The sequence below is a fragment of the Apteryx mantelli genome, chromosome 2 (genome assembly GCF_036417845.1).
Source record: "Apteryx mantelli isolate bAptMan1 chromosome 2, bAptMan1.hap1, whole genome shotgun sequence".
Classification (NCBI taxonomy): Eukaryota; Metazoa; Chordata; class Aves; order Apterygiformes; family Apterygidae; genus Apteryx; species Apteryx mantelli.
The window spans coordinates 125,122,231-125,148,186 of record NC_089979.1 but is presented as its reverse complement, the minus strand read 5'-3'; the positions used below and the strand labels follow the sequence as shown (position 1 = coordinate 125,148,186).

The 25,956-nt window shown below is 39.9% G+C and overlaps 1 protein-coding gene across 1 annotated transcript in view; it reads left to right on the top strand.

Annotated features, from left to right (window-relative positions):
• The first annotated feature begins 24,116 nt into the window (after positions 1–24,116).
• CMC1 (C-X9-C motif containing 1) overlaps positions 24,117–25,956 on the top strand; it is a 45,808-nt gene continuing 43,968 nt past the window's right edge. The window contains exon 1 of the mRNA XM_067291486.1: positions 24,117–24,238. Coding sequence (XP_067147587.1) covers positions 24,214–24,238 — 25 coding nt within the window. The 5' untranslated portion in view covers positions 24,117–24,213. The remainder of the gene's footprint in view (positions 24,239–25,956) is intronic.

Sequence of the window (25,956 nt, the reverse complement as noted above, 5' to 3'; positions counted from 1 at the left end):
TGCCCTGCCACATGTTCTGCCTGCCCTGACAAATATCATAAAGACAAACTATATTCATGGCACCTCTTCAAACCAATAGCACCATGTGATTAAGTCTTTGCCCAGCACCTCCTTCTTTGGATTTAACATGTGTAACAACATTGTTAAAAACCACAGAGCAGCAGGAAAGATACCTACTTCTGAGTTCAGAAGTACTTCTTTTGGGTGGATCAGCTTCAGCACTGCATATTAGCTCTCATGTCATCAACACTAATGTTATAAAATACTCTTAATATTCATTGTATTGCCATTAACCTGAAACCATATGCAGTAAACCTTATGCAGTCAAGTGTGAGATGAAGGAATCCACTATCAGTCTGTCCTCACCATACTTTACAAAACTTGCAGGGACACCTAAAAGGGTTATCTCAAGTCTTCCTCACAGTAAATAAAATATTCTTTAAAAGGCTTTTGGGGATCCTCAGGGCATTCCAGTATTGCCAGGAAGATGCTTTACCCTACCTAATAGAGAAATACATAACAATGTGCTTTAAAAATTAAAAATTTAGAAGAATCTGAGTAATTGCTTCCTGTCAATTCTCTAGGTTGGCATCATGTAATTCCAGAGTGAACCATCACAGCAAATTATTTGAAAATGCCTGTGGAAAAGCTATGTAAAACTGTGTACAAAGCACAATATATAATGAAGATTACACTTGCTTTGGGTTTATCCTGAGGAACATACAATAATTCTGAAATGGTATCTGCCAGCATTACTAGTTACAAGATGAAGTCGAGTAGCAGAGGAGTCTATCTCCTGTTCAAAGGTGAAAACAAAAACTTAAATTAAACAGATATTTACAAGTCAGCTGTCTCAAAATGTTAGCATTTGGTTCTCCTTAAAAATAAATAAGTAAACACATTACTGGAATAAAGGAAAAACAAACAGTTATTATGCTGATATTCAAATTATAGGTCAGTAACAAAGTCAGTGTTTTTTAATCTGCATTGTACATTTGAATATATGCTATATTCTCAGACCACTCCTATTTGATCTGATCATAGGAATCAAAGAGCCCTAATTGGATCAGAATCTTGTATTCTGATTTCCTCAAAGAACTGAATTGTGCTTTCTGATGTGCACTAAATAGAGCTGTGTGCATAACCAGGGGTGAATATATCCCACAGGCAGAAAGATTACAGTCTATTTCAGTACACTGCTGGTTCTTGAGAATGGAACATGCAGGAAAGAAAGTAAAATGGTAAAACAGATTTGTTTAAAATACACATTCCTTATACACCTATACCAAGCAAAATGCCACCGAATTTGAAGATTTTCACAGAGTAAAATCTTTGAAAATACTGAAGTACTGTTCTAAAGCATCAAGGCACTGGAATTTCTCAGTAAAACAGCAGTTAAGCAAAGAAATAAACACAGTGAAAACAACATATTTTTCCCCAGTCTTTTTCCAGAAAACAGATGGATTTTTTTGTTTTGCTTTTTTCAAAAGTAAGGCTCAAAGGAGACTCCTAGCAGGCAGAATTTCGAACTGAATGGCTTCTATATCTCAAAGCTATAAGCTAAAGGCATGTCAGGTCATCCTAACTGTAAGCATATCGACACTGTGACAAAAACAGCATATACAGCACAATAAAACTACAATTTTTCAATAGCCTCCTGCTAAGATTGTAATATAAATAATATCTGTATTAACCTATAAAAATGTTAAAGACTGCAGAAAGAATATTGTTCCTAAATATAATGTAGAATAGTGAAAATTACATACTTGAGACAGGACTGCAATTAGTTATTCACAAGAGTTAGGCATTCTTGCAGATCCACTGTTGCTTCCTTCAGCACTGTCATGGTCTCTTCATACAGATGGGTAAAGAATCTATCACAGATTATGCACATCATCTATTATTTTCATGAATTTATATACATTTGAAGGAATCATTCTGACTGCTGTGCCTGACTTCCTGAACAACAAAGGCTACAATTTCTCTTTGAGCTAGAGGATATGTTGCAAGAAAATAACCAATTTTGATTGGAAGAGTGATTGATGGTGAATCTATGACTTAGCTTGTTAAAAACTGGACCGTGCTGCCCATTTTCATCTGTCTTGCTTCAGGTTCTAGCCTCTGAATCTTGTACTGTATTTCTTTAATGGGTACATGAAGCATCATTTATTTTCTCTCATTTTCAACTGCATACTGGCAAGGACCAACCCACCTCTTAGTCTCCTTTTCTGATAAGCTAATATAAAAGGTGTTAATAACTGTTGTTATAAACCAGGCATTAGTAACTTCAAATATGCTCATGATTTAAAATCCTTTCTAATTTTTAGCATAAAAAAAATATATACTGACAAGCAAAATGGATACAAAGTATTCTGATTCTCCATCACACTTCTTTGCTCCCTTACTATCTTTGACCTGGCTTCCTGTCTCTTTTTTCAGCAATGCCACAAGCAATGCCATGAATGAAAATGACTCCACCCTTGCAGTAAGTCAGTATTTCTCTGTGTATGTACATTATCCAGCTATTAGGCTGGCCAACAGTGCTACACTGAATAGTTATATTCAAGAATTGTAGTAGGTATTGAACCAATATATTTTAAAATTCATGAATTAGGCATATAGGATTTAGCCATATGATAAATTCTACAGTTCCCTTAGAAATACTTGGCAGATCTTGGCCCTAGTTGTTAAACCCATTTTAAACCAAGTTGTGGAAATACAGCTCACAAAAATCCCTTCATCCTGTATCCCTATTAATGCATTATTATATTAAATCTATTCATTCCAAGCTTTTATTTCATTTAATTTCTGCTTCCTTCTGCTTGGCAATGTTTTTATCAGACAATGAGCAGGAGGAGATTTCCCAGAAGTCAGCTCAAGTCTGACTAGAGGTCAAAATTTCCCCACAGATATTCATGCAGCAGTCTGGCTGTGCAATGTATGCCTCATTCAGAAACAAAACTTTTTAGAAGATATTCTGCCTCTTAAAATGCTTTGACCTAAAAATTCAGAAACAACACTTGTGAATCAATATGACAGTTTAAAAATGGGTTATAAAAATTCTTAAAATTGTAAGTGTGGGGTAAGAGGTTTTGAATAAGCCATATTTTTAAAAAACAATACTCAACTCTTTAACTTTGCTATCTTGGATGTCACTATTTACACTACACGTATCGGTTCCAGATAAAGATTTCAAATGGAAAGAAAGAAAACAAAGGGGAAGAGACCAAACCACCCTCTTTTCTTTTTCAGAAAGAGAGGTATTTTTAGGGGACCACAGAGGAAAAACACTATTCTCATCTTTTCCCATCTTCCCCTTTTTTTCTCATCTTTACAGAACATGGTGTTTCTGGCTTCAGGGCAACATCAACATCATTCAGTCACAAGCCTTGCAAGGAGAGGACTATTAATCATCATTAATCATCAAGGAAATATTATCTATCCCATTCTCCAACTTTTTTGTAACATCTCTGTTTAAAATTATACCTCTGACTATTGACCGACCTGGAAGCAAAAACGTTCTATGAGAATGCTGCAGATGTCCTATACAGAAGCACAGTACTTCTGTATGGGTAGCCCGTATATTGAGGTTCCCCCTTCAGCTTTGTACACTGACAACTATGCCCCTCGAGGTTTGCCTGGAGTACCTCTCTACTATCCGCTCCATGTTGGAGAGAACCAGAGAGGATTGCTCCCGACACTAGGCAGCTGGCCTCACACTGACCGCAACTTGACAGAGAATATTCTTCATTTCCAGGGCCCAGAAAATGCTTCAAAGAAACCATGAATGCTGAATTTACGATTTTCCCGTGATTCACCTAACACGTTAGCCAAGTGTGGACAAAACCCCCAAAAGAATTATCAAGCAAGTCTTAAGTTCAGGCTTCTAGTTCAAGAATGGAAACATTGAACTTCCACTTTTATCCTGAGCCTGGTTGCTCAGCCAGTAAGACTCCAACCTTGATATCTGTAACCTCACATCTTTCTTATATTTTGCAGTTAGCTTTGGGACACAAAAGCAAATACCCTGAGTGCTCCAGCACAGTATGGATATTGTATCAATATATGGTCATGCTCATATAGTTAAGAACATCTCTTACAAGGGATGCTTTTTTAAGCTGGTGTCTAAATCCACCAACAGCAATGCTGGAAATTGATAAACTAAATAAAGTAACAAGTAAATTTATACAAAAATTGCTATTATGGAGTGCAAACATCAAACACAGGCGTAAGTATACTTTTTGGATAACCAGAGCACAGATAGTTATTTTAATATATTAGACTACTTGGAATTGCACACAACAAAAAAAATGGAGGTGATACTTCTTCCTGAGCTAACGTAAAGATGTTAATGTTTAATTTTGAACTATACCTGTGTGCTTTAGCAGATCTGAAGATAGAGCTTGACAAACTGGAGTATTTATCCAGACAAAAATAGCCACTCAGCTGTGCTTTAGTGCCATTTTCTGTCACACCAGCATGACAGCACTAAGTGTTTAGTTCAAATAAGTGGTTCCATGTCCTTTGATAATACAACATGGTTCCAGCATTCTGTTCTCTACAATTTCAGCTCCATCAGGGGTGGCACAAGACAGCTCAGTATTCCCAGAGATTTTTGAACTGTGGTGCATGTGTTCTATTACGCATTCAACCCGTCTGGTCCATTTAGACTGGATTCACCAGGGAATACAATTAACTTGCCATTTTATTTACACAAGCCAGCCTGCCAATTTGTCTGGAGCTTTAATTATTTTTATTTTTCTCCTTCTTGCAGTTTAGAATTATTTCTGATTTGGTAACTACCTGTAGCACAGATTTTCTTTTCTACTAGGCATTAGTGTGTAATGCAACCAACCACTGGGGACTTGTCTTGGGACAGTTAGGATCCACAAATTAGAAGCACTAGTTACTTATTTCCTGAACAAACTGAAGCACGTTGTTCTTATAAATGAACCACTAAATGAAACTTCTATTCTATGTACTGCCAAACAAATCATGGAGAATATGAAGGAACAGCAACAGAAGAGCAAACATGGAGAAACACACTCTGTTCCCCACTGCATGAGAAATCAATAGTCACAAACTGGGGTCTTATTGCTGCACTGAAGATCAGATTTTGACATAGGGTACTCAATAATTTAGGAGAACAGGCAAATGTTCCAAAAATGGGCAAAGAGATGATTTTATCCAAGGGGCCTAGAATGTATGCAACTTCAGCAAGCCTCATAGAGCCACCACTGTTGCTCTACTTGAGGTATATGTTCCAAAGTTTAGCTAGCATGCATAACAAAAATATTTCATGTCAAAAAATATGAACAGACACAACCAGATATATATATATGAGTCATCCTCATTCAAATGCAAACATTTGAAACGGTAGATCTATGAAAATATTGTGTGCCTCTCCAAAATAGGAGGCTCATGTATTATTGATTTTATGATGGCAAATAGTATTTTCTGCCAATGTCTTCACTATTTATGGTATTTCTTCACTATTCTTTTCTTCCTCTTTTTGTACCTCTGTCCCTTTATACCAAATAAAAACTCTCTGACTCTTTATTTTCAGGCAACACAAAATTTTTCATACAAGTAAAGGGAAACATAGTAGAAGAAAAATTGTGACCTTTCGTGACAGACTGTTTTTTCCCGTGCTCAACATAAGCAGCCTGTCTTATTTATAATCTTCCCAATTACCCTAATTATCTTTATACAAAAACATGGGTCATCTGGACAAGCCCATAAAATATGTCCTAAACTATCTTCTTGTCATAAGTTCTTCCCACAAGCTTTGCTAATCAACTTACTCATTTTTGTAATGATTTATAATTAAACGTTGATAGGAAGCCCAGATACCTTGGCTGTTTGAGTATAAATAATGCATATTATTAAATATTAAAGTGATAGCATACTCTGAAAAAAAGAAATGACTGATCAGATTATGTAACATCCCTCATAACTCTGAATATTTCCTCTAACTTTAAGCCTTTCAGTGAGTAATAATGTGTCAAACTGAAACTGCCACCAAAACTAGGACTAAACTAGAAAAAATTATCAATGCATTTTTGCTGGCAGACAGTCACAACCATTATAATCTCGCTAGAGTGCATGAACTGTTTACTGTTCTCACCAACATGGCATGTTTTTTGCTTACCTTAAGAGGTTTGAGATCAAAAACCAGAGCCTTTACCTGGGTACTTATCTCAAGTGTCCCTTACTCCACTGGCCAGTGCACTGTCTTCTGGAATGTTTTCCCACAGCCATGCGGGATACTTGCCCTCCTCTCAGGGAACAAAGTCCTAAAATTGCTTCTTTCTGTCCTGTAACTTCATGCTATACTTAAAAAATTACCAGTCACTTTATTACATCCCCAGATCTGCTCTTCCATGGACCATGTGTTCCACTATACCATCTTCCTGAACTGCCTGACACAATTCTCTTTTCATTCTTAAGGACAGTGCATTCAACTCTTCTGTATTTCAGAAGTCTTAGGTACTGTGGCAAACCAGACATGTAGCAGTGAAAAAGCTAGAGAAGTGAACGATGCACACAATGTTACGGATACACACAAATCAGCCACATGCACAGAGGGGCTTTCCTGAATCTGTGAAACAAGCGTTCGGCAATGCAATCAGACGAATACATATATAGGACAATAAACAGCAGCTGCAGAATTTTCAGAGATAAATGGCCATTTCTCTGCTCTCCAGATCTGTCATAAAATAAGTCATTTTGATAGCTGTTGAATGGCAAGCATTCTATGGAAGCCTGCCACTGCTGACTGCTATCAATCAGTGAGCAATCAGTCAGTGCTGGAGAGGTCATCACCCAAATATGTGGGGCTACTAAGCATGTTCTGCATCTCTGAGCAATATGCACTAAAGAACAGATAGTTTTGAGGTAACAGCTAGCTGAACTGTTGTGTGGCAATAGCTAGGAGACACACTTCAATTCAGATTTACTGCACCTGACTTCAAAACACACAGAGATATGGGTACTCACCATGGTTATGTGAGGACAGCAAGAGCACTGGGGCATTTCTGTCTGAAAAGGTGACTAGTGCTAGCATCCTAGAAATAGAAGACTTCTTCAAAAGTTGTTTCCCAGACTGGTTTATCCACACTGGTAAAGTTTCCAAGACAATAGCAATTCTCAGGTCATTCCCAGCTCGCTCTCTAGCAACACAGCTCATGAAGCTATACAAGTAGCTGAGCAGCAGCAAGGAAACACTGCACTATCATCTGAACAGGTGCAGTATGTCTCCTGAATGTTTATTTAGTGGACTGACATAGATCAAGTACTCCTGTTGTTTTTAATGCATATCGAGTTTTACAGAGTATCTGTGAAGCTACAGGAGGAGAGGGAGGACACATTGTCAAGACAGATGGATGGGAAATGGAGTTGTCCTCTCTTCACTCGACAGAGTTACTGTGAGAGCGCACTGTGGTGCTGCACAGTGAAGGGAAGTATTAAAAGCACTGACAATGTGTCATATTCAAGCAATACACCACTTAATGTTAGTTTGTGCAACCTCATGAACACACTGGTCTTGGCATGTACTAGATTTTAGATTAATTGCTGGTATATTTTACAAATCTGATGGGGGATGCTAGATTTTGGGTTTCAAAGGTTCTTTTTGCAAAACTAACTAAACATATTATTGCTTTCACAAAACTAAACAATTCAGCAGGAAACAAAACATCTCTAAGAGACACTTAACAGCCTACTAAGTGCAGGGTACTAGGCACTAATGTATGGATCAGGACAGCAATTGTCTTTGTTTTCCCCTCCAGCTGAGTAGAAGGCCTTGCTGGAGTGGGAAGGGTGGAAAATCTACGGCTTCAAACCAAAAACCAGAGCTGTCTGGCCATTGCAATGACTGCTAGGGTGCAAATTTCACATACTTTCTTTATTGCGATTGGTAGCATCCCTTTTAGTTATCTCAAGAGATGTATAATGTTCTGGTGAACTTCAAGTCCTTTCTTGTTCTTCTTCCTTCCTTGCATGATGTGTCTCCTCTATTCCTTTCTTTCTTGTCTTCTAAACTTGGAATTTCTAAGAAGATTACAGACCACGTCTTCCTCTGACCATTTTTATTTCCTGCTGAGGAAGTATATCTTTTGGCAAACACAGAAAAGGTGCATCAGAAAGATAAACAAAACCAAGAAAATGAGTTATTAAAGATAGCATAAAAGAACAAAACCCAGAAAATGAGTTATTATTAAAAGATAGCATAAAAGAAAACTATGTGAAAAAAACTGCCTGGATTGTTCCAATTCAGATCTTCAGAAAATTTTGAAATAATCATATCTGCCCTTAAGTCATTTGCCTCAGGACAGCTCAGTAGATCAAACATGGTGAGTATTTAGAGACACTTTTCAAAGCCTGTATTTGTGAAGACTGGATACTCGGTACTATAGGTCACAGGCATGAGGTAAATGAAGTAGTAAGTCTGAGTAAGTAAGGAAGTAATAACTCTGCTTAACAGGGAGCAAAAGAATTCAAAGACAGCTGCTAAAGGTAGGCTGAGCTTACCCTGCTGTTGGATGATGTTGTCAGAGCTCCTTCCCAAGCAGTGGGGTGCCTTATCATGACAAAGTAATAAAGGCAAGCACATACAGATGGCTTACAGAATATCTGCCTGGCAACTTCATCCTGTTTGTACCAAAGAAGAAAAGTGATCTTTGGGCCAAGGTGAACTTGAAATGGCACCAGTGGAGAAAGTTTGCTCCTATAGCCCAATAACATAGTCAATTTGAAGGCAAGCTCAGTAAGCCAATAAAGCTGTCCATTTCTCTCTCCACACCTAAATATAATCACTGAAGTAGTTTTTCTTCTGACTGAACTTCAAACTGGAAATTCAAGACATTGCATCTTCACAGAATCACAGAATGGTTGAGGTTGGAAGGGACATCTGCAGATCATCTAGTCCAACCCCCCTGCTCAAGCAGGGTCACCTAGAGCACGTTGCACAGGATCACGTCCAGGCGGGTTTTGAATATCTCCAGAGAAGGAGACTCCACAACCACTCTGGGCAACCTATTCCAGCGCTCTGTCACCCTCACAGTGAAAAAGTTTTTTCTCATGTTCAGATAGAATTGTCTGTGTTTCAGTTTGTGCCTGCTGCCTCATGTCCTGTCGCTGGGCACCACTGAAAAAAGTCTGGTCCCATCCTCTTGACACCCTCCCTTCAGATACTTGTACACATTGATAAGATCCCCTCTCAGCCTTCTCTTCTCCAGGCTAAACAGGCCCAGCTCTCTCAGCCTTTCCTCACAAGAGAGATGCTCCAGTCCCCTAATCATCTTTGTAGCCCTTCGCTGGACTTGCTCCAGTAGTGCCACATCCCTCTTGTACTGGGGAGCCCAGAACTGGATGCAGTACTCTAGATGTGGCCTCACCAGGGCTGAGTAGAGGGGGAGAATCACCTCCCTCGACCTGCTGGCAACACTCTTCCTGATGCAGCCCAGGATACCATTGGCCTTCTTGGCCACAAGGGCACATTGCTGCCTCATGCTTAACTTGGTGTCCACCAGCACTCCCAGGTCCTTCTCAGCAGAGCTGCTTTCCAGCAGGTCAATCCCCAACCTGTACTGGTGCAGGGGGTTATTCCTCCCTAGGTGCAGGACCCTGCACTTGCCTTTGTTGAACTTCATGAGGTTCCTCTCCGCCCACCTCTCCAGCCTGTCCAGGTCTCTCTGAATGGCAGCACAGCCCTCTGGCGTATTGGCCACTCCTCCCAGTTTTGAATGACCAGCAAACTTGCTGAGGGTGCACTCTGTCCCTTCATCCAGGTCACTGATGAAGAAGTTGAACAAGACTGGACCCAGTACTGACCCCTGGGGGACACCACTAGCTACAGGCCTCCAACTAGACTCTGCGTCACTGATCACAACCCTCTGAGCTCTGCCATTCAGCCAGTTCTCAATCCACCTCACTGTCCACTCATCTAGCCTGCACTTCCTGAGCTTGTCTATGAGGATGTTCTGGGAGACAGTGTCAAAAGCCTTGCTGAAGTCAAGGTAGACAACATCCACTGCTCTCCCCTCATCCATCCAGCCAGTCATTCTATCAGAGAAGGCTATCAGATTGGTTAAGCATGATTTCCCCTTGGTGAATCCATGCTGACTACTCCTGATCACCTTCTTTTCCTCCACATGCTTGGAGATGGCCTCCAGGATGAGGTGCTCCATCACCTTTCCAGGGAAAGGAAATCACCTTTCCATCTTGCATGCTGACTTCAGAAAAAGATCTTGTAGCTGAATGACCAGTTCCTAGATTGCTTACAAGAATTTCTTTCTCCTTTGATACATACTTTGCTCAAGTATTGGGTTTAGCATATTTCTTTTTCTTTTTGCAATACACTTGTTTATGTTTCCTAGAAATGCAACATGCCTGCCCCACCAAAAGCATGCATTTGGAAATGTTTGCAATTGCTTCAGATACTCTTAGTTTTGCCTGTGTTTTCAAGGACACAATGTTAATATGACAACTTATTCAAAAGGCAATTACCTGGTCACATGCTTTGTGTTGCAGTCTTAAGAGAGCGAAGGGGAGGGAAAAAAAGGCATCTTTATTAAATATACCTGCCTTATTCCGTGGGTTGTGTTCCTAAGTTTCATGGGAAGGTTTGAGAAGTTTTCAAGGGATCTGTATCCTCTGTGATCCTCCTGTCAAAGAAATTGTTTTTGGTCTGCACTTTAGATGCTGCAGAATATCCAGTACTGCTTGCTGGGGAGAAGATAATCTTTCCTGCCAGAACAGCATTCAATGCGGCACAATGTGTTAGGTATTATGGGGCATCCCCAGCTTCCTGTTGGTTTTCCTTTTCATAGGACTGCTGCAGTTCTTTCCTACCCCAGCTCCTGAAGTGCAGTTCAATAAACATTTATTCCTAGGAGAGTGACACAACTGGGTTTGCATTGTACCCCCTTCCCATGGGCTATGATATTCCAGAACTTCTTTCCTAAGCCAGACTGCAACATGAAGCTGAATGTCATTCAGCAGTAGCTTTAGTTTGCTCCATTTAAATGGCTCATCCTGGCACACTAACAAGAGGAGAGGTATTTCCAAAACACACTGGGAATCTCAAAGGTGCATGAAGCCCTGGTGACCTCTGCCCTGCAAGGCACAAACCCCAGATCAGAAGAGAGCAGAGTTTTAGAATCACATAATTACTGATGGAAGACTTTTTAACCAGCAAATTTAACAGCAGAAAAGCATCAATAATGTCAGCTTCTGTAGCTAGGCAAGGAAGTTCAGGTCAACCACAATTAACCTGAGGTTTTATTGATACAACAAATACAAGTATGTGACAACTTAGCTCAAAAAATTTAGAAAAATTTTACAAAGCTTTTACAAAGCAGGCCAAATTTCCTCAAACACTGTATTTTAATTCCATCCAGAGTATTTTAAAAATCTTCATGAAGTCTTTATTAGCTAAAATGTTTTATAAGCTTTATCAACAAACTATTCTGTTGCATATATAAATACTAAAATATCAACAACCTTAATAGGAAAACAGTAAGATCTCTCCGTGCAAATGTAGGTCAGTGACAATTAATTTCACTGTTAACAATAGGGTCTGGCAGAAATTGATACATTTCTACCTAAAAATGTTGCTATATTCTTCAAAATTTTCCATATTTCTGAGAGATTATACAAATCTTAACAAAAACACCATTTAATTCTTACACACTTTAATAGTTTTACATGTTTCCCAGGGACATTTTTGTCATCATCCACCATCATCATTTTTGCATTTTTATTCCTCCCTCTCTTAATTTCAACTTTTGTTTAAGATTTTGTCTAGAATGTCTTAACATTCTTGGAGTTGATCTAATTCTAATAAAATAGTCAAAGAAAAAAAAAGTCCTTTGTTGAGTTTTTGCTGGAATTACCAAAAGAAATAAAAAGTATTAACCAAATGAACTCTCTAAATATTTTTGAACAATGCTGAGATTGACTAAATAAAAACAATAGAGCTCTTGCCATTCTCTCATACTTTTAATGGTAAAATGACCTAGGTTTGCCCCCATACCACCCAAATATTGGATTCTTCATCTCCAGTACAAACACAAGAGGAGACCTAAAACTTGGCACTGACATATACAATGTTTGGTAGTCCAGAAATCAATAAGAGCAGTGACCTGCTTTTACATGAAAAGCATGAAGAATCTCTCCCAAAGGCCCAAATGTCTATATGGCCTCCTGACTAATCATCAAAATACAAGAAAAATGTAGAAGCTTCATACATGACTACTGAATGGAAAGAACTGCAGAAAACTTGTTTTAAACAAGTATTGTTCATGTTTACATACAGCACAAGTTTTTTACTGCAGAAGATGATTCAAGTCAGAAGTGGGCTAAAGTAGATGACGGAGAGACAGAAACACAGTGAAAAAGTGATGAGAAGAGTTTAGAACAAAACCACCTTGCCAGAACAACACAGCACTTAGAGAATTACAGTAGTTCTCAGACTGATAGTGTATAGAAGCAATTAAGGGTATTTCTGATGTACATCAAACACAGTAAAAGCTGAAATGAGACCACAAAGCTCTTTCTTTTCTGAAGCAGGATATGAATTCAAGTGTGCAGAAATATAACTGGTGTATGCATGTCTTCTTCCGAGGAGGGCCTTACAAACACTTCCTAGTAACACAGCTTCTTACTCCAATGAGCTACAACTCTAAGTCCTAAAATATGTTATTGTTTGCTACTCCCTCTTCAGTGCAGACTCCAGCTTCTCCCTGGGTCAGACTGAACACACCTCTTTAAAAGAAAAACTCTTGTAACAATCTTTTTGCCCTTTCTCAGGGTTTAATGCCAATTTCCAGAGCCTTGTGAACTGTGAGGAATATACTACATCTAAACTATGCCTGGAATGAAAAACTACCTTTTTCTCCTTTGTTTTCTACCCAATTCTGCAGCAGATTCTCTCCATTCTTAATGCAAGCATCTATTGTGGAGGATTTTTCCTTCACAATCTCCTTCACAATAAAAAGCAAAAGAATCCTTAAAAGCATCTCTTGGTTTCAAACACCTGTAACTTACAGATCAGCACCACTTCTGACTTTGTATTTGACATTAGCATTGCTCTTTAAAGCAAATTTGATAGTTTCACAGCAGTAGCATTACATTTCTTTAATGCTTATTGACAGGTAGGTCAGTAGCCAGTGACTTTTTTTTAATGACTGTATTCTTTTGTTCTCTTCGCAGGACCCACAAGGACTTGAATGACAGAAAGTTCATTTTTCTCCGACTGAACATCTGATTAGAGTAGCCCATGCTTTACCACCCTTTGGGAGACATGCTGTCAGCCAGCAAAGCCATGGTGGTCGTGGTAACTGTCACTGCATATCCAACAGCTGCTCTGCTACACATTCCCTAACCTGGCAAGAACTGAGCCACTGAGATTCTGCTGCTTCCTCCACCTCAGCTCTGTGCTGCCATAGCCCTGTACCTCCAGCAGGTAGGCTGGCAAGACGCACTCTCTGCAGCTGCTTCTCAGTGCTGGTTTGCCACCAGTAGGAGATCTCCCCGAGATGCCTCCTGTGGCCTTGTCCCCAGAGTCTGAGTGTCACCTCTGTCAGGGAACCAGAGCTCCTCAGCTGGAAGCCTGCAGGAGTCTAACCTGGTTGGTCCTCAGAATTTCCAGATGGCGGTATACTGTGTATTTTGTTATACCAATGGAATGAAATTACAAGGAACAATTATGTTTTAATGAACAGCTGTCATTTAAATTCTTTATGTTCAAAGAAGTATATGGCCTGCTGAATAGAATGTAAATAAACTGGCCAACATATGTTCCACTGATAGCAAAAGAATTATGTCTGCATAGCTGTCATGTTCTAGCTGAGTTTAAGCTCAGTCAGAACTAAAGGCTACATACGACAATTCAATGAAAATAATGTTCAGTAGGTGGACATCTTAATCATCATTTGAACTGTCATTTTAAGTTTAATCCTAAATTGTTCAATATGATTCTTAATTATAAAAAGGAAGGTACAATAAAATTTTCTTTGGAACAGTCTTTAATACTTCCCTCTTTGTTGAAGAGAAAACAAAAACATGATTGGGCTTGAACTGCCACCAGAGCTGCTTATCCCTTTTTAAAGGTCCTTCACCTGCATTTATGCAGGACCTTTATGGTCCTTGTAGGGTTATATTCCAAGCCCCTTATATATGGTAACTCTGTCTTCCACAATGGAATCTATAACTGAAATCAGTGGGAGACCTTCTTGAGCATCATGCTATTCTAGGAGCTTTCAGAGAAAAACAAACAGCTACAAAAAAATTTTTTTAATTAACAAATATTCCTGCTTGTGTAAACCACAGTACAAGCTTTAAAAAAAAAAATTACATTCAAATTTCCCCATAATTTTTTGACTAACCAGTCTCAGTTTCTCAATTTCTAATCAATTCAAGGAATATAGAACTGAATGACAAAGGTATTTAGTTTTAATACTAATACCTACTGTCACTGTCCTAAGGGTGCAGATGTACTTAAATACTTCAAAACGAAAGCATTCATGCACACGTAACATTTTAAATGACTTCTGACATTCTAGTTTAGGGATTGCTTTTTATGGTAAAAAGCAAGTTAGTGTGTAAATGGACAAGCAAAAAGGCAGTTGACTATGAAGTTGAGTATTACTGGCATGCCAGTGGGTTTGAAAATGGGACCGTAACAAGAACAGCATTTGCCAACAGATTGCGAGGAGGTCTTAGATAAAGCTTTGCAACTTATGAACTTCTTTTTCCTCTAAATTTGACAAAAAGTTGTCCTTAAGCATTACAAAGTCAGACTGTTGCACTTGTAACGGAAAGGGAAAGAGTAACAGGTATTTTTCTATGCATGAAATAGCAATGGAAGAAAAGGCATAACATCAAGATATTACTTGCAGTACCTATTTCTGGAATGAAAAATTAAGAAGTGTAACAAGTGCTGCTTGCACCTCTCTGTTAAGAACCCTATAAAAACATAGTTAGAAAAGAAAAGAAAAGAGGAATTGTGACTTTTGAAAGGTGATATGATTTCTCCTTGACCTAACATGGCTGTCTCCATTTTTCTAAGGTTTCTCTAGCTCAGGAAACAATTACCAAGCCATGCAAATTTCCGTCTTAAAACGCTCTTTTCTAAAAAGACTGAAAGAGAGAGAGAGAAAGAAAGCATCCTCAGAACAAACAGAAGCTTTATTCCTATAGTTGCTAGCAACAGTATATAACACTGACAAGTGAAAAAGAGTTATCCTGAAATTCCAAATGCTACTTTCTAGAACATAGGGGTTAAAATCTAGCTGTTGTCCCTAATCTGCTGTTCAGTATCAGACAATGATGAAATTCAAACTTCATCTTCCCCTTTCTACAGCTTATCTCAGCATGGGAATTGATTCATCACACTCTACAATCAACTTTTTGATACTTAACTGAATACAAATTATGATACTGAGAGAGATTTACATGCTTGTGTCACAGAAGACAATGCTTGGGAAAAAAGCTGATTTATCTGCTGCAGCAGCTTTAGTTGTAGTTCCAGTTTCCCTTAAAAGTAAACACAGAAGGATATGGATTTTGGGGGTGGTGGTGGTTTAATTATTTTCTGTGCTTTTCTACTTCTCTATGTTAATTTACGCAATTGTTAAATTTTTAAAGAGTATTTTTCTGCTTGTTTCTGCTTGTTTTAAACCTTTGAATTACCAGAAATGTCAACTTTCCTCTCCTATAATTTTTTGGAAAACCTCTGGGAAATTTCAGAGATATCATGATTAGCTTTCTGAACCTTACTGAAAGGTTTGAGCCCTGAGTAGTCTTCTCTCTAAAATGTGAATTAGTTACTGACATTAAATAAAGGGTGTTATAAGCAGTGGGGTAAAGAAATCTCCAAGAACCAAGAAGTTTAAAATAGCCTAACCAAAAGTCCCTGTTCTTCTGAGTTGATTAACACTTAGCCCTGGTTATGTAAAAAAAAACAGAAAGCTAAACCTCAGTTGCACTTTCTTTCACACATCATTGTTCAATCATGCCTTCTTTCGTGCTATGCTCCTTCCTAATTCTACAGAATGGGTAGGAAAGAGAATTAAATATCAATGTATACAATATATACACTACATTCTACATACATTACATATATAATGATATGATAACAGATAAGCAGTAGATGTGTTCATACTATGACATATGTAATGTTATCTTGCTCTCTTCTACACTTACTCAGTTTTGTCTGTTGTATCTGTCAATTGTTTATACTGTAAGATTTTTGGAACAGATATACACAGGTAATGCCTGAAGAAACAGACCCTAACCCTGATGCTGATATAAATAAATAAATTAGTAATGCACAATGATCAGACAATGGAGAAGACAGACAAATAATAAAAGAATTTATTTAAAATCTATAATCCCAAATTGCATCTTGTTAGGAAAAATGGAGAAATATACGGCAACCTTAAACATTTATTTAATCTGACAGCAAAGATATTGACTATGAAATCCTGAATCACAGCATCTGTATTCAACTCCAGTTTGTGATAGCTTAATTTTTTACCACTGTCACTGAAATTTCAGAACTGTCTAGCACTTCCAAGACAATAAGATTTCTTTTACTAACTTTGCCAAGGGTTTCCACCAAGTATCAGCTTTATTACTTTATATATCATATACTTTTCAGTTCTGACTAAAGTCAAAAATTGAACTTTTAGTTGTTTAAAGCAAAGGAGATAGTTACTTAAATGGTTTGTAGCAAAGAATTTGTGTGTTGAAGTCATTAAACTCTTACAACCTTCTATAACCTACTGGAATCAGTGGATTGACATCTTTTGAGTTTTCAATTGGATTCTGTGTATTACAACATGTCACATTAATCAATCTTAAAAATATCTCAGGATTCTATAGCAAATACTGTAGTTTGCCACACTAATAGCAATTAATCAAGCCCCCTAACAGAAAATCCCCAGCCATCAGAAATGGAGTTACACAAAACCTGTATTACTTAAGAATCTAAATATATCTATAAAGTAGGTACTTAGAAACATACCAGAATCATACTGCAGAGAAACAGACAGCGAGAACTGAGCTTTCAATCCAGATCTCCCCTCCCTGCATTCAGTGCTCCCTTAGCATTGAAATGAAAGCCGGTAGAAAAAAGCACAGCAGCTATGTAACTGTACTCAGCAACATAAAGAACATTAAAAAGAAATATGGTGATAGAAATTACATTAGTTTGCAGCTACAAAGGGAATTTATTTCTCAGCTTAAAGTATTAAATATGTGACATGAATAATTTCATTGCCTTCAACAATAATGCTCATGTACTTATAGACAAACAAGTGCTTAACTGCCCAAAATAGGTAAGCTACTATAAATTAAGAAGTTGATTTCCAAAGCAATAGATGAACATAAAGAAGCACAAAAGACTTTTTCCCTTACTTCAATTAAAATTACGGAGTTTTACGACTGTCAATACTGCCTCTTGATGAGGTCCATATCTCAGTAAGTAAAAATATAGAATCAGTGCTGGTCAGTGGAGGCTCTTTAGCACAGCAGTATTAAATTTAAAGTCAGATTGAATTTTCCAGACTGGTGAATATGAAGAAGCTAAGTGTTCAGCATTATTATTGTTGCATCACCCTTATACACTGAAAAACGAAAGGGAGGGGAAAGGCTTCTACACAAACAACATGTTTTGATCATATCTGTCATGGTAGGAAAAGGATCTTCCTCTACTCACATCCTGTTTATCTGTGTTTAAGTGACAAGTTTGAATCTGGAAAAAAAAGTGAAAGTGTAGTAAATATATTTATTATAAGTTTTAAAGAACATAAAGCACCATCTCAGACTGGGTTTAATGGTTTATTGTGAAAGAGACAAACAATCACAGACTTCCAACAACTTAATCTATGGTGGTATGCACATATAATGTCTTAAATAATTATGTAAACACTATCCTATTGTAAATTTGGGTATAGATGGAGATGAAGATTTACTATAAGCTAAATACTGAGCACTTGACACATGAAAAAGAAGCCACCAGATGGTAGAAAAAAATTTTAAACTGTATCAGGATCACATTCAGTAAAGACATTTTTATCATTCGTTTCTGCATCCTTCTCTATATAAAGTAGTTTTTATTTTTTCTCCTTTGTCTTCTATCTCCAGTGACTCAGACTTGAGCCATCACCTTACCATTTCCAGTTACACTAATTCAAACACGATAGCCTAGATTATGCTTAGGCCTAATTTCTTGAACTATGAGTGGTGCTATGACCTTAGTGAACAATAAATCATGGAGCTTGATCTCCAAATCTCCACTCTGCTATTGGCATTCCTCGAAGATGCGAGGTAAACTGCTTCATTTCTTTGTTCTGTTGTTTTTCAATCTATAAAACTTTTTGAGGTTTAGAGATGAAACAAGCAAATACTACTGTTGAACTTCAAGACACAGTGGTCACCCTACACTACAGTGTGCCATGTTCTATAAGAAGCACACGTTTCCAGAACTAAAGAAACAGACAATCGTTACTAGAGAGCCATCTAGCAATAAAACGTGATTTGTGTCTCTTAGCAGGGATTTACTACATCAGAAGAATTTGTACAAAAAAAACTACCATTCAGGCAGGACTGATCACACAGTGTGTTTCAGTGATTAAAGACCCAGCTCTGTTCCTTTATCTGTACTTGTAACAACTCCTGATCTCAAGGATGGAGCCGTAACACTTGCCTACCTTGAGGAATGTATTGAAAAGTAGCACAGAGCTTCAGAGCTCTGATCCATAAAGGTGTTCTCTGCTGTGGCTCAAAACCAAACAAAAAGCAGGGAGTGATTAGGAAATAGCTGGGTTAGTACCAATGGAAAGACACCAGGACACTGCCATCCACAGCAGCTTACACATGTAAAGGACTACACCAGCCAGTGGTTACTGTAGCCTAGAAACCACACTGAACTTAAACATTTATGATCACAAACTACTCCCTCTCTGGTGGCACTTAAAAAAAAAAAGGGGGGGGGTATAAAGCAAGCAAATGTCTAAGGAGCTTTCTGAAGGAAATCATGAACAGAAAGAAAACTTGTGACTGCTCGCAGAGCAGGAAGGAGGGAAACCAAAAATCTGAAGCTTCACTAATGGTTTAAATAAGTTTCTGAGTCAAACCTCCAGTCCAAGTGCGACTCACCCTATAATTCCTGTGTATGTACTTGGATGAGAAAATGTTCTGATCATAGCCTGAAAAGCAATTATTCTTGTAAGCAGGGTAAATCAAATGATGAATGTTTACAAAGGTTGGCTTGCTTTGGATGTCAGTCCAATCATCTACTCCTGGTATATAGTTTATAGACTTGGGGTACATCTGAATCCATTGAGATAAAAGAGGAGGTTTTAAGGAAACACAAGCCAGCGAAAGATTGTGTCGCTGTACGTGGACACTGGAGAAGGAAGGGAACCAAACTGTTTTTCACTCTGCCACTTAGATCTACTAGTTAGTGGCTGGCAAACATTATTTTATTTGATGTATTTTTTCTGATTAAGCAGATGGCCAACTCCCTAGATACTACTTCAGTAACTTCTTGCTGGAAGGACAAACAACAGAAATTATGGTAAACAGTCACCCCGACAGGATACTTTGTACTTCCCAGAAACATGAGCAGAAATGTCTGCCTCACAAAGGAAAAATTTCACTGTTGGTGAAGTGATAAAAGACAGGCCACAAGACTCAGCACTGGCAGCGCCACTGGAAAGCATGCTACCTAGCAACATGCCAGCTGCAGTTCCTCTAGTGCAACAGAGAGGCCAAAACATGGTGCAGATGCTTGCACTGTGCAGATGTTGCAGGAGTCTCGTGTCAAGTATGTGAGACTCGACAGGCTTGCAAGACTTGAGACTTGAGGTTTGCAAGCTTCTAGTATCCACTCATTAGAACAAGCAAAATTATAGATTAACTATACAGGACAGATGCATGCTTTGTGCTTCCTCCTCCTGCAATAGCAGATTTCTGCTATGAAGACCACTTAACTTTAAGCTTTTAGAAACCACACATATTGATGGGCTAGATATTTATAGGGGGTAATAAATAAAAATGTTGCAACATGCATAACAAAAGCAAGAGACTAACTCCTCCTCCATCTTCTTCTCTCTTCTGAAAGAGATGTTTCCAGTCAGTGAAAATCTCAGAAGGCAATTGCAAACAAGCCCCTGAACAACTTTACAGTGGCTTCAGTATAAGTATGCCTCCCTTAAGAACAGAAGGAAATGTTTACTTTGATTCTAAATGTTAATTTTCATTTAGAGCTCCCCCACACCTCTCACCTATGAGCGAATGTAATTCACACGGGTAAGCTTAGCAAAGAATCACAGTCTTTTACTGGAAAACATATATTATGAAACAAGATCAAAAATGTTAACAGCCAACTCACAGAAGAGGTGCCATTTGAAAATATTCCTTTGAACTCATTTGACCAAAGCTATTGTTTGGAGTTAAAAAAAAAAATAAAAAAAAAATCGCACCTGTGTGCAGACAGACAGTCTCTCTTTATCTGGTAAGAACAAGGTGCGGAGACTTGCGCAACAGATAATTAATCTCTATTGCTATCTATAGTTTCATTGTTAACACTGTCTTGGTTGAAGCGTGAAAATATGTTCACACCTTTGAAAATGGGCGATTAACTAATCAAATGACAATATGAATCTTAGAAACACAGAAATGACTGCAATCCAATCCTACTTATGACTGTATTTTTATTTCTACTTTTATAAGAAAAAAAGCTGAAAACGAAACTTCTCCACTATCTGAAGCATCTTTCAAGACTATGAGGGAATTTACCAGATTTTTCCCACTGTATTCATCAGTGTAGAAAATTGTGACCACCATCACCAGTTTATTTCCACTGGAGCTCCCAACATTGTACTCGCAGGGAACTAACTGTAGGGATAATTTTCCTTGTATAGACAAGTTCAAAGAGATTGTAACAGAGAGATGATGTAAACAGCACTGAACTACCATGAGCAGATACTATTAGGCAGTAGCTACTGTCCTATTAAGGCCCTGTTAAGTAACAGTTGTGTGTATTAAGTACTACTGATATTGTATCAATGCCCCAGGAGATGTCCCAATTAAGCAAGTTTTCCGGATGAGTATCTCAATTAAATGAAGCATGCAGTACTAACTCTTATAGAATTGCTATACAGCAAACACCCCACACATTTCAGAACAACTTCACATGTGTGCAGAACTTGTGGCAAGATTCATATCTAAACAAAATTCTTACTAAATATAAACTATATACTCCAAATGTCATTTAAAAACTGGTGCTGAGGATAAGATCCAAGTTAAACATCAAGGTAGGCTCCGTGTTTACAGAAGGCCAACTTCCCTCTTTTTTTTTTTTTTTTTTAATGAAACCCTACCCTTGGATGCTCCTATAGGATGGAACTCACATACCTGGCACTTTCATGTGGCAGAGAGAAGTAAATCTCCCTTTTCTCTCTCTATAGGATAATGATCGTATTTATATCCAGACCACAATTTACTAAAAGCATGCACAATTTTTATTTACGTAATGTTTAGCTTTTTTATCTACACTACTAAAATTATTGACAAGATTCTTATCACTTCACATACCTAACACGGTAACTTCCTCCCTTCTGGCTGTGAAAAGTGTCCCACTTATATTCATTCAAATTGCTATAAAAAAAAAAAATTTCTTGTGTTCCTGAGTCAGCCACTGTACCACCTTTTGGCATCATTCCACTGACTGCTAAATCAGATACAAGTTTTTATCTTAATTTAAAGCTCCTTCTGGACAGTTTCTATCTTAAACTCTCATTTATGCCATACCTGCTACACATAATGTCAGTCTCATTTACTTATTTGTCAAGATTTCTAATGACATCTATAACACTTTCTCTGATGCTTTCTTATTTTCAGTACTTAAAAACAGCCCAAAATAGCATGAGACTTTATTATCAGATCCACATCTGCACGTTCCCTTTCTCAGAAACTATTTCAATCTCAAATCTCCAGAACAATGTTTTTCTACACAATTTTTCCCTTTTATTTGTTTCTCTTTCCTGAAGACCCCTTCCCTCTTGCAGTTCTTAGCATTCTTCATTCTTTTCTCACGTATGAGAATACAACTTGCAGAAAAATCCTATTTCTGCCTGTCAAACCTGATACTGGAAGAAGAAGCAGGGAAGGGTGGCTCCCCTGAGTTACAAAGTTGCTGGATTTTTCTTTTTGTATTCATCACTGCCATCATCAAAGAACAGAAATACGAGAATACTAGTTCAAAACAAGCCTAGTATCCTGTCTCTGAAAATGATCAAATTAACAAAACAATACACAGAGCTGACATTTAAGTTCAAAGTTCTTCATCTTAAATAAATCTTCACAGTTCTGATTCTGCAGGGGTACACATAACAACATGTAGCCAAAAGTCTAAGAGAAGTAAGAGTGACTAAGTTCATTTATTTCATTTTTATTTATTTCAACTTACTGTTCTGAATGCACAGTCTCCTCTTCGGTTCTCATCCTGAAAGTTCCTTTTTATACCATGTGTTTTCTTGTATTTTCTCATTGCAAATACATATTTTTCTCATATGGGCTGATAACTTTTCTTTACTCTCTCTTATATTCATTGTAGAACTAGCATAGTCCAAAAAACCTTAATAAAACAAATATAAATATTTGATATGTTGCATTTTTATAGCCCTGTACAATTAAAAGTCTTTAATCAGTGTATAAACATTAATTGATTTGGTACAGTTTAAAGTTACAGATAACAGTTATAACATCCACATCTTCTCTACATTAAGGAATGAGATCAAACTTGCAAATTAAAAAAAAGCATAAGGACACATAATGCTCTTTAACAGAAATGCTCTAGATCAGTAAGGCCAAAAGCATTCATGTGGAAGATTTTGCCTGCATCACGCTCTACTAATTTCTGTGAATGTACCAGCACAAGGAACTTAGTGTGGCCACAAGTTGAAAAACTCCATTTTCAAATAAAAGGACTGAATTATCGTATGTGGAGAACGGTGCAAATCTGGAAAACAGTAAGTGTGGACTCTGATCTTCAGACCTTTACTTCAATGAGAACTCATTCTAAGAATAAATAAATGGTAACTGTGATTAAATTTCTTGGTATTGATTTTTTCTAAACTGCTTATGTTATTTTCCAGAAACATATAAGGTCTATACTACAAGGTGTTTTGGGAAGACTCCTGGACTTCTCACTTACCTGAGAATGTAATGTTTACAGCTCAGTTCCTTTGTACAGAACAATGAGGCAGCTAGTAGTCCATGTTTATTCCTCCATAACATACCAAAACCATCTCTCTCTTTTGGCTGCTAGCATTTATTATGTATTATATAGCAAGGCCCTTCTCTTAGTTGTGCAATGCCTAATGAAACAGGACCCCAATAAAATAATATACAGTGGAGATACTTATTGGCCTTTGTGCTGAACCACATAGGCAAGGGTGAGAAAAATCATAAGGCATAAATAACTGTGGTCTAGAATAACCAAACTCCCCTGTTTAGCTAGACCGAAGCATGCCAGCATTATTTTGCCGGAGTTTCTGCCAGGATACTATACTTCCTCCTTCTTCCCTCCCTCAAGCTTCAATCCCAGATACATAGAGACAGCAAACAGGGACTCTTGCCCAGACACCAGGAACTCATTTTTTGAAGGAAATAACCCAACTAACCAATAAAAATGGCCACTATTATTGCTCTCATCTTCTCCTTCAAGACCACTGCTACAGAAGCCTCGAGCCACCTAGGGCTCCCTGGGCCAGAGGCTTCATCACCCCGGGCCAGCAGAGGCCTTTGCCTGGGGCTTCAGGAGCTGGTGCCACCTCCACCCAGAGCCGTGGGGACTCCTCAGTGGTGCCCAGGGACCGACCCCACCAGCGCCACCTCAGCCGCAGTCACTGCGCGCTGCTCCAGCACTTGCGGCCCGGCGCACACCGCGACCCAACGGCCAACAGCCGCCCGCCTGCCCAGCCCGCCCAACAGCGCATGCGCCTGGGCCCCCACCCGGCCCGCGCGGCGTGCCCGCGCATGCGCCCGCCTGGCTTCGCCTTCCTTCGCCCTCCCGGCGCGGCGCGGGCGAGGGGGAGGGGCGGTCTCGGCCGCGCGGTGCCGCGCCGCGCCTGCGCGTGGGGAGGCCGGGGCTGGCTCCGCGGTGTGCGCAGCTGCCGCCGTGGCGTGGAGCCGCAGATGGAGCCTGCCCCCGGCACAGCAGGTAGGGGCGGCCGCCGCCGCCCGCCAGCGAGCGCGGGGGCTCCACGTGCGGCGAGTGGGAGGGGGCCGCGGCGGAGCCACCCCCCCGCCTCCCCTCCCCTCCCCCCCGCCGCCGGGCTCGGGGAGCGGGCGGGCGCGCCCCCGCCGCCGCCTGCGCAGCCGCCGCCGCCTCGCCAGGGCTTCCCGTGGGGAATGCCCGCGGGTGCCTGCCGGCCCCCGGCACACGCCGTCCCGGAGAGGGGGCGAGGACAGAGCGGCGGCACCGCGGAGGTGCCGAGAAAGGTCACCCCGGAGGGCCCGTCGCCGCCGGGCAGCCGGGCGATGGCGCAGCTCCGCCCCGCCCCGACTGCGGGGGGCCCCGCGCGCGGCGCCTCGTCCCCCTCGGGGCCGCCCCGCTCCGGAGGCAGGCGCTGCTCGCCAAGGGGGCGGGTTGAAAGGCCGGTGCTGCGGCGGGGTAAGCCCCAGCCAGGGGCCGGCGTCGCTCGGGCGGCGCAGCGTGTTGGGGCCCCGGTGGTAGACGGTGGCTAACGGCGGCGCGGCCTGCGGCCTTGCTCCTCCCGAGCTGGGTGCGCCGGCCGGTGCCGAGTGCTCGGTGCCTGATGGGAACCTGGCTCGAGCCTCGGCTTTCTCGGCCCTACAAATAAGATATGAACGCAGTAATCAAGCTTTGGTTTTACCGAAGCATCGTCTAAGGTTATTTTTTTTTTAATAAATTAAGAAATTGTTGTAAAACTTATCGCTGGATTTCAGCTGGTGGTTGTTCATCCACAGCATAATTTTGCTCCCAGTTCTCCTTTGGGAAAAGTTGGTAGTAGTTACGCTAGCTTAATTCAAGCTATTTCACCTTTAGCATATAGCAGAAAGCGTGACTCCAAAAGCGGTGTTCTGCTTCCCCATTTATGGCTGTCATGATATTACTTGTCCCTCCTAATCCATGTTGTACTTGTGTTTTAGCTGTGATAGAGCTGCTGAGGATGTACTTCGGGTGTATGCTATGTGACACCAGTGCTCAGAGTCATCTGCAAAGCAGTAGCATTGCTTACTGACATCTATCTAAATCTGCTACCTTGTTATCCAATATCTTAGCTTACCTTCTTCCTGCCCCCCCATCAGTCCCTGGCTGTTATGGCTCTGATGAAAACCAGAATGTAAACTGAAAGCAGAGATGTCTAAGTGAGTTCATAGAGAAACTGGAACAATAGCTGTGAGAGGTGTGAGCTGCCCTGCTCATATCAGTAAGGTGTTAACTCAGATACCCTGGTGTGGTAGTTTTAAATGTCATCATTGTTAACTGTTTCTTGGCTCACATATGAGAAAAAAGAGGGAGAATCACTGTTTAGTAAATTGAGAGGAGATCTTATCAACGTGTACAAGTATCTGAAGGGAGGGTGTCAAGAGGATGGGACCAGACTCTTTTCAGTGGTGCCAAGCGACAGGACGCGAGGCAATGGGCACAAACTGAAACACAGACACTTCCATCTGAACATGAGGAAATACTTTTTCACTGTGAGGGTGACAGAGCACTGGAACAGGTTGCCCCGAGAGGTGGTGGAGTCTCCTTCTCTGGAGATATTCAAAATGCGCCTGGATACAATCCTGTGCAATGTGCTCTAGGTGACCCTGCTTGAGCAGGGGGGTTGGACTAGATGATCTCCAGAGGTCCCTTCCAACCTCAGCGATTCTGTGATTCTGTTACCGTGGCTGATGCTTCAGTTTGTG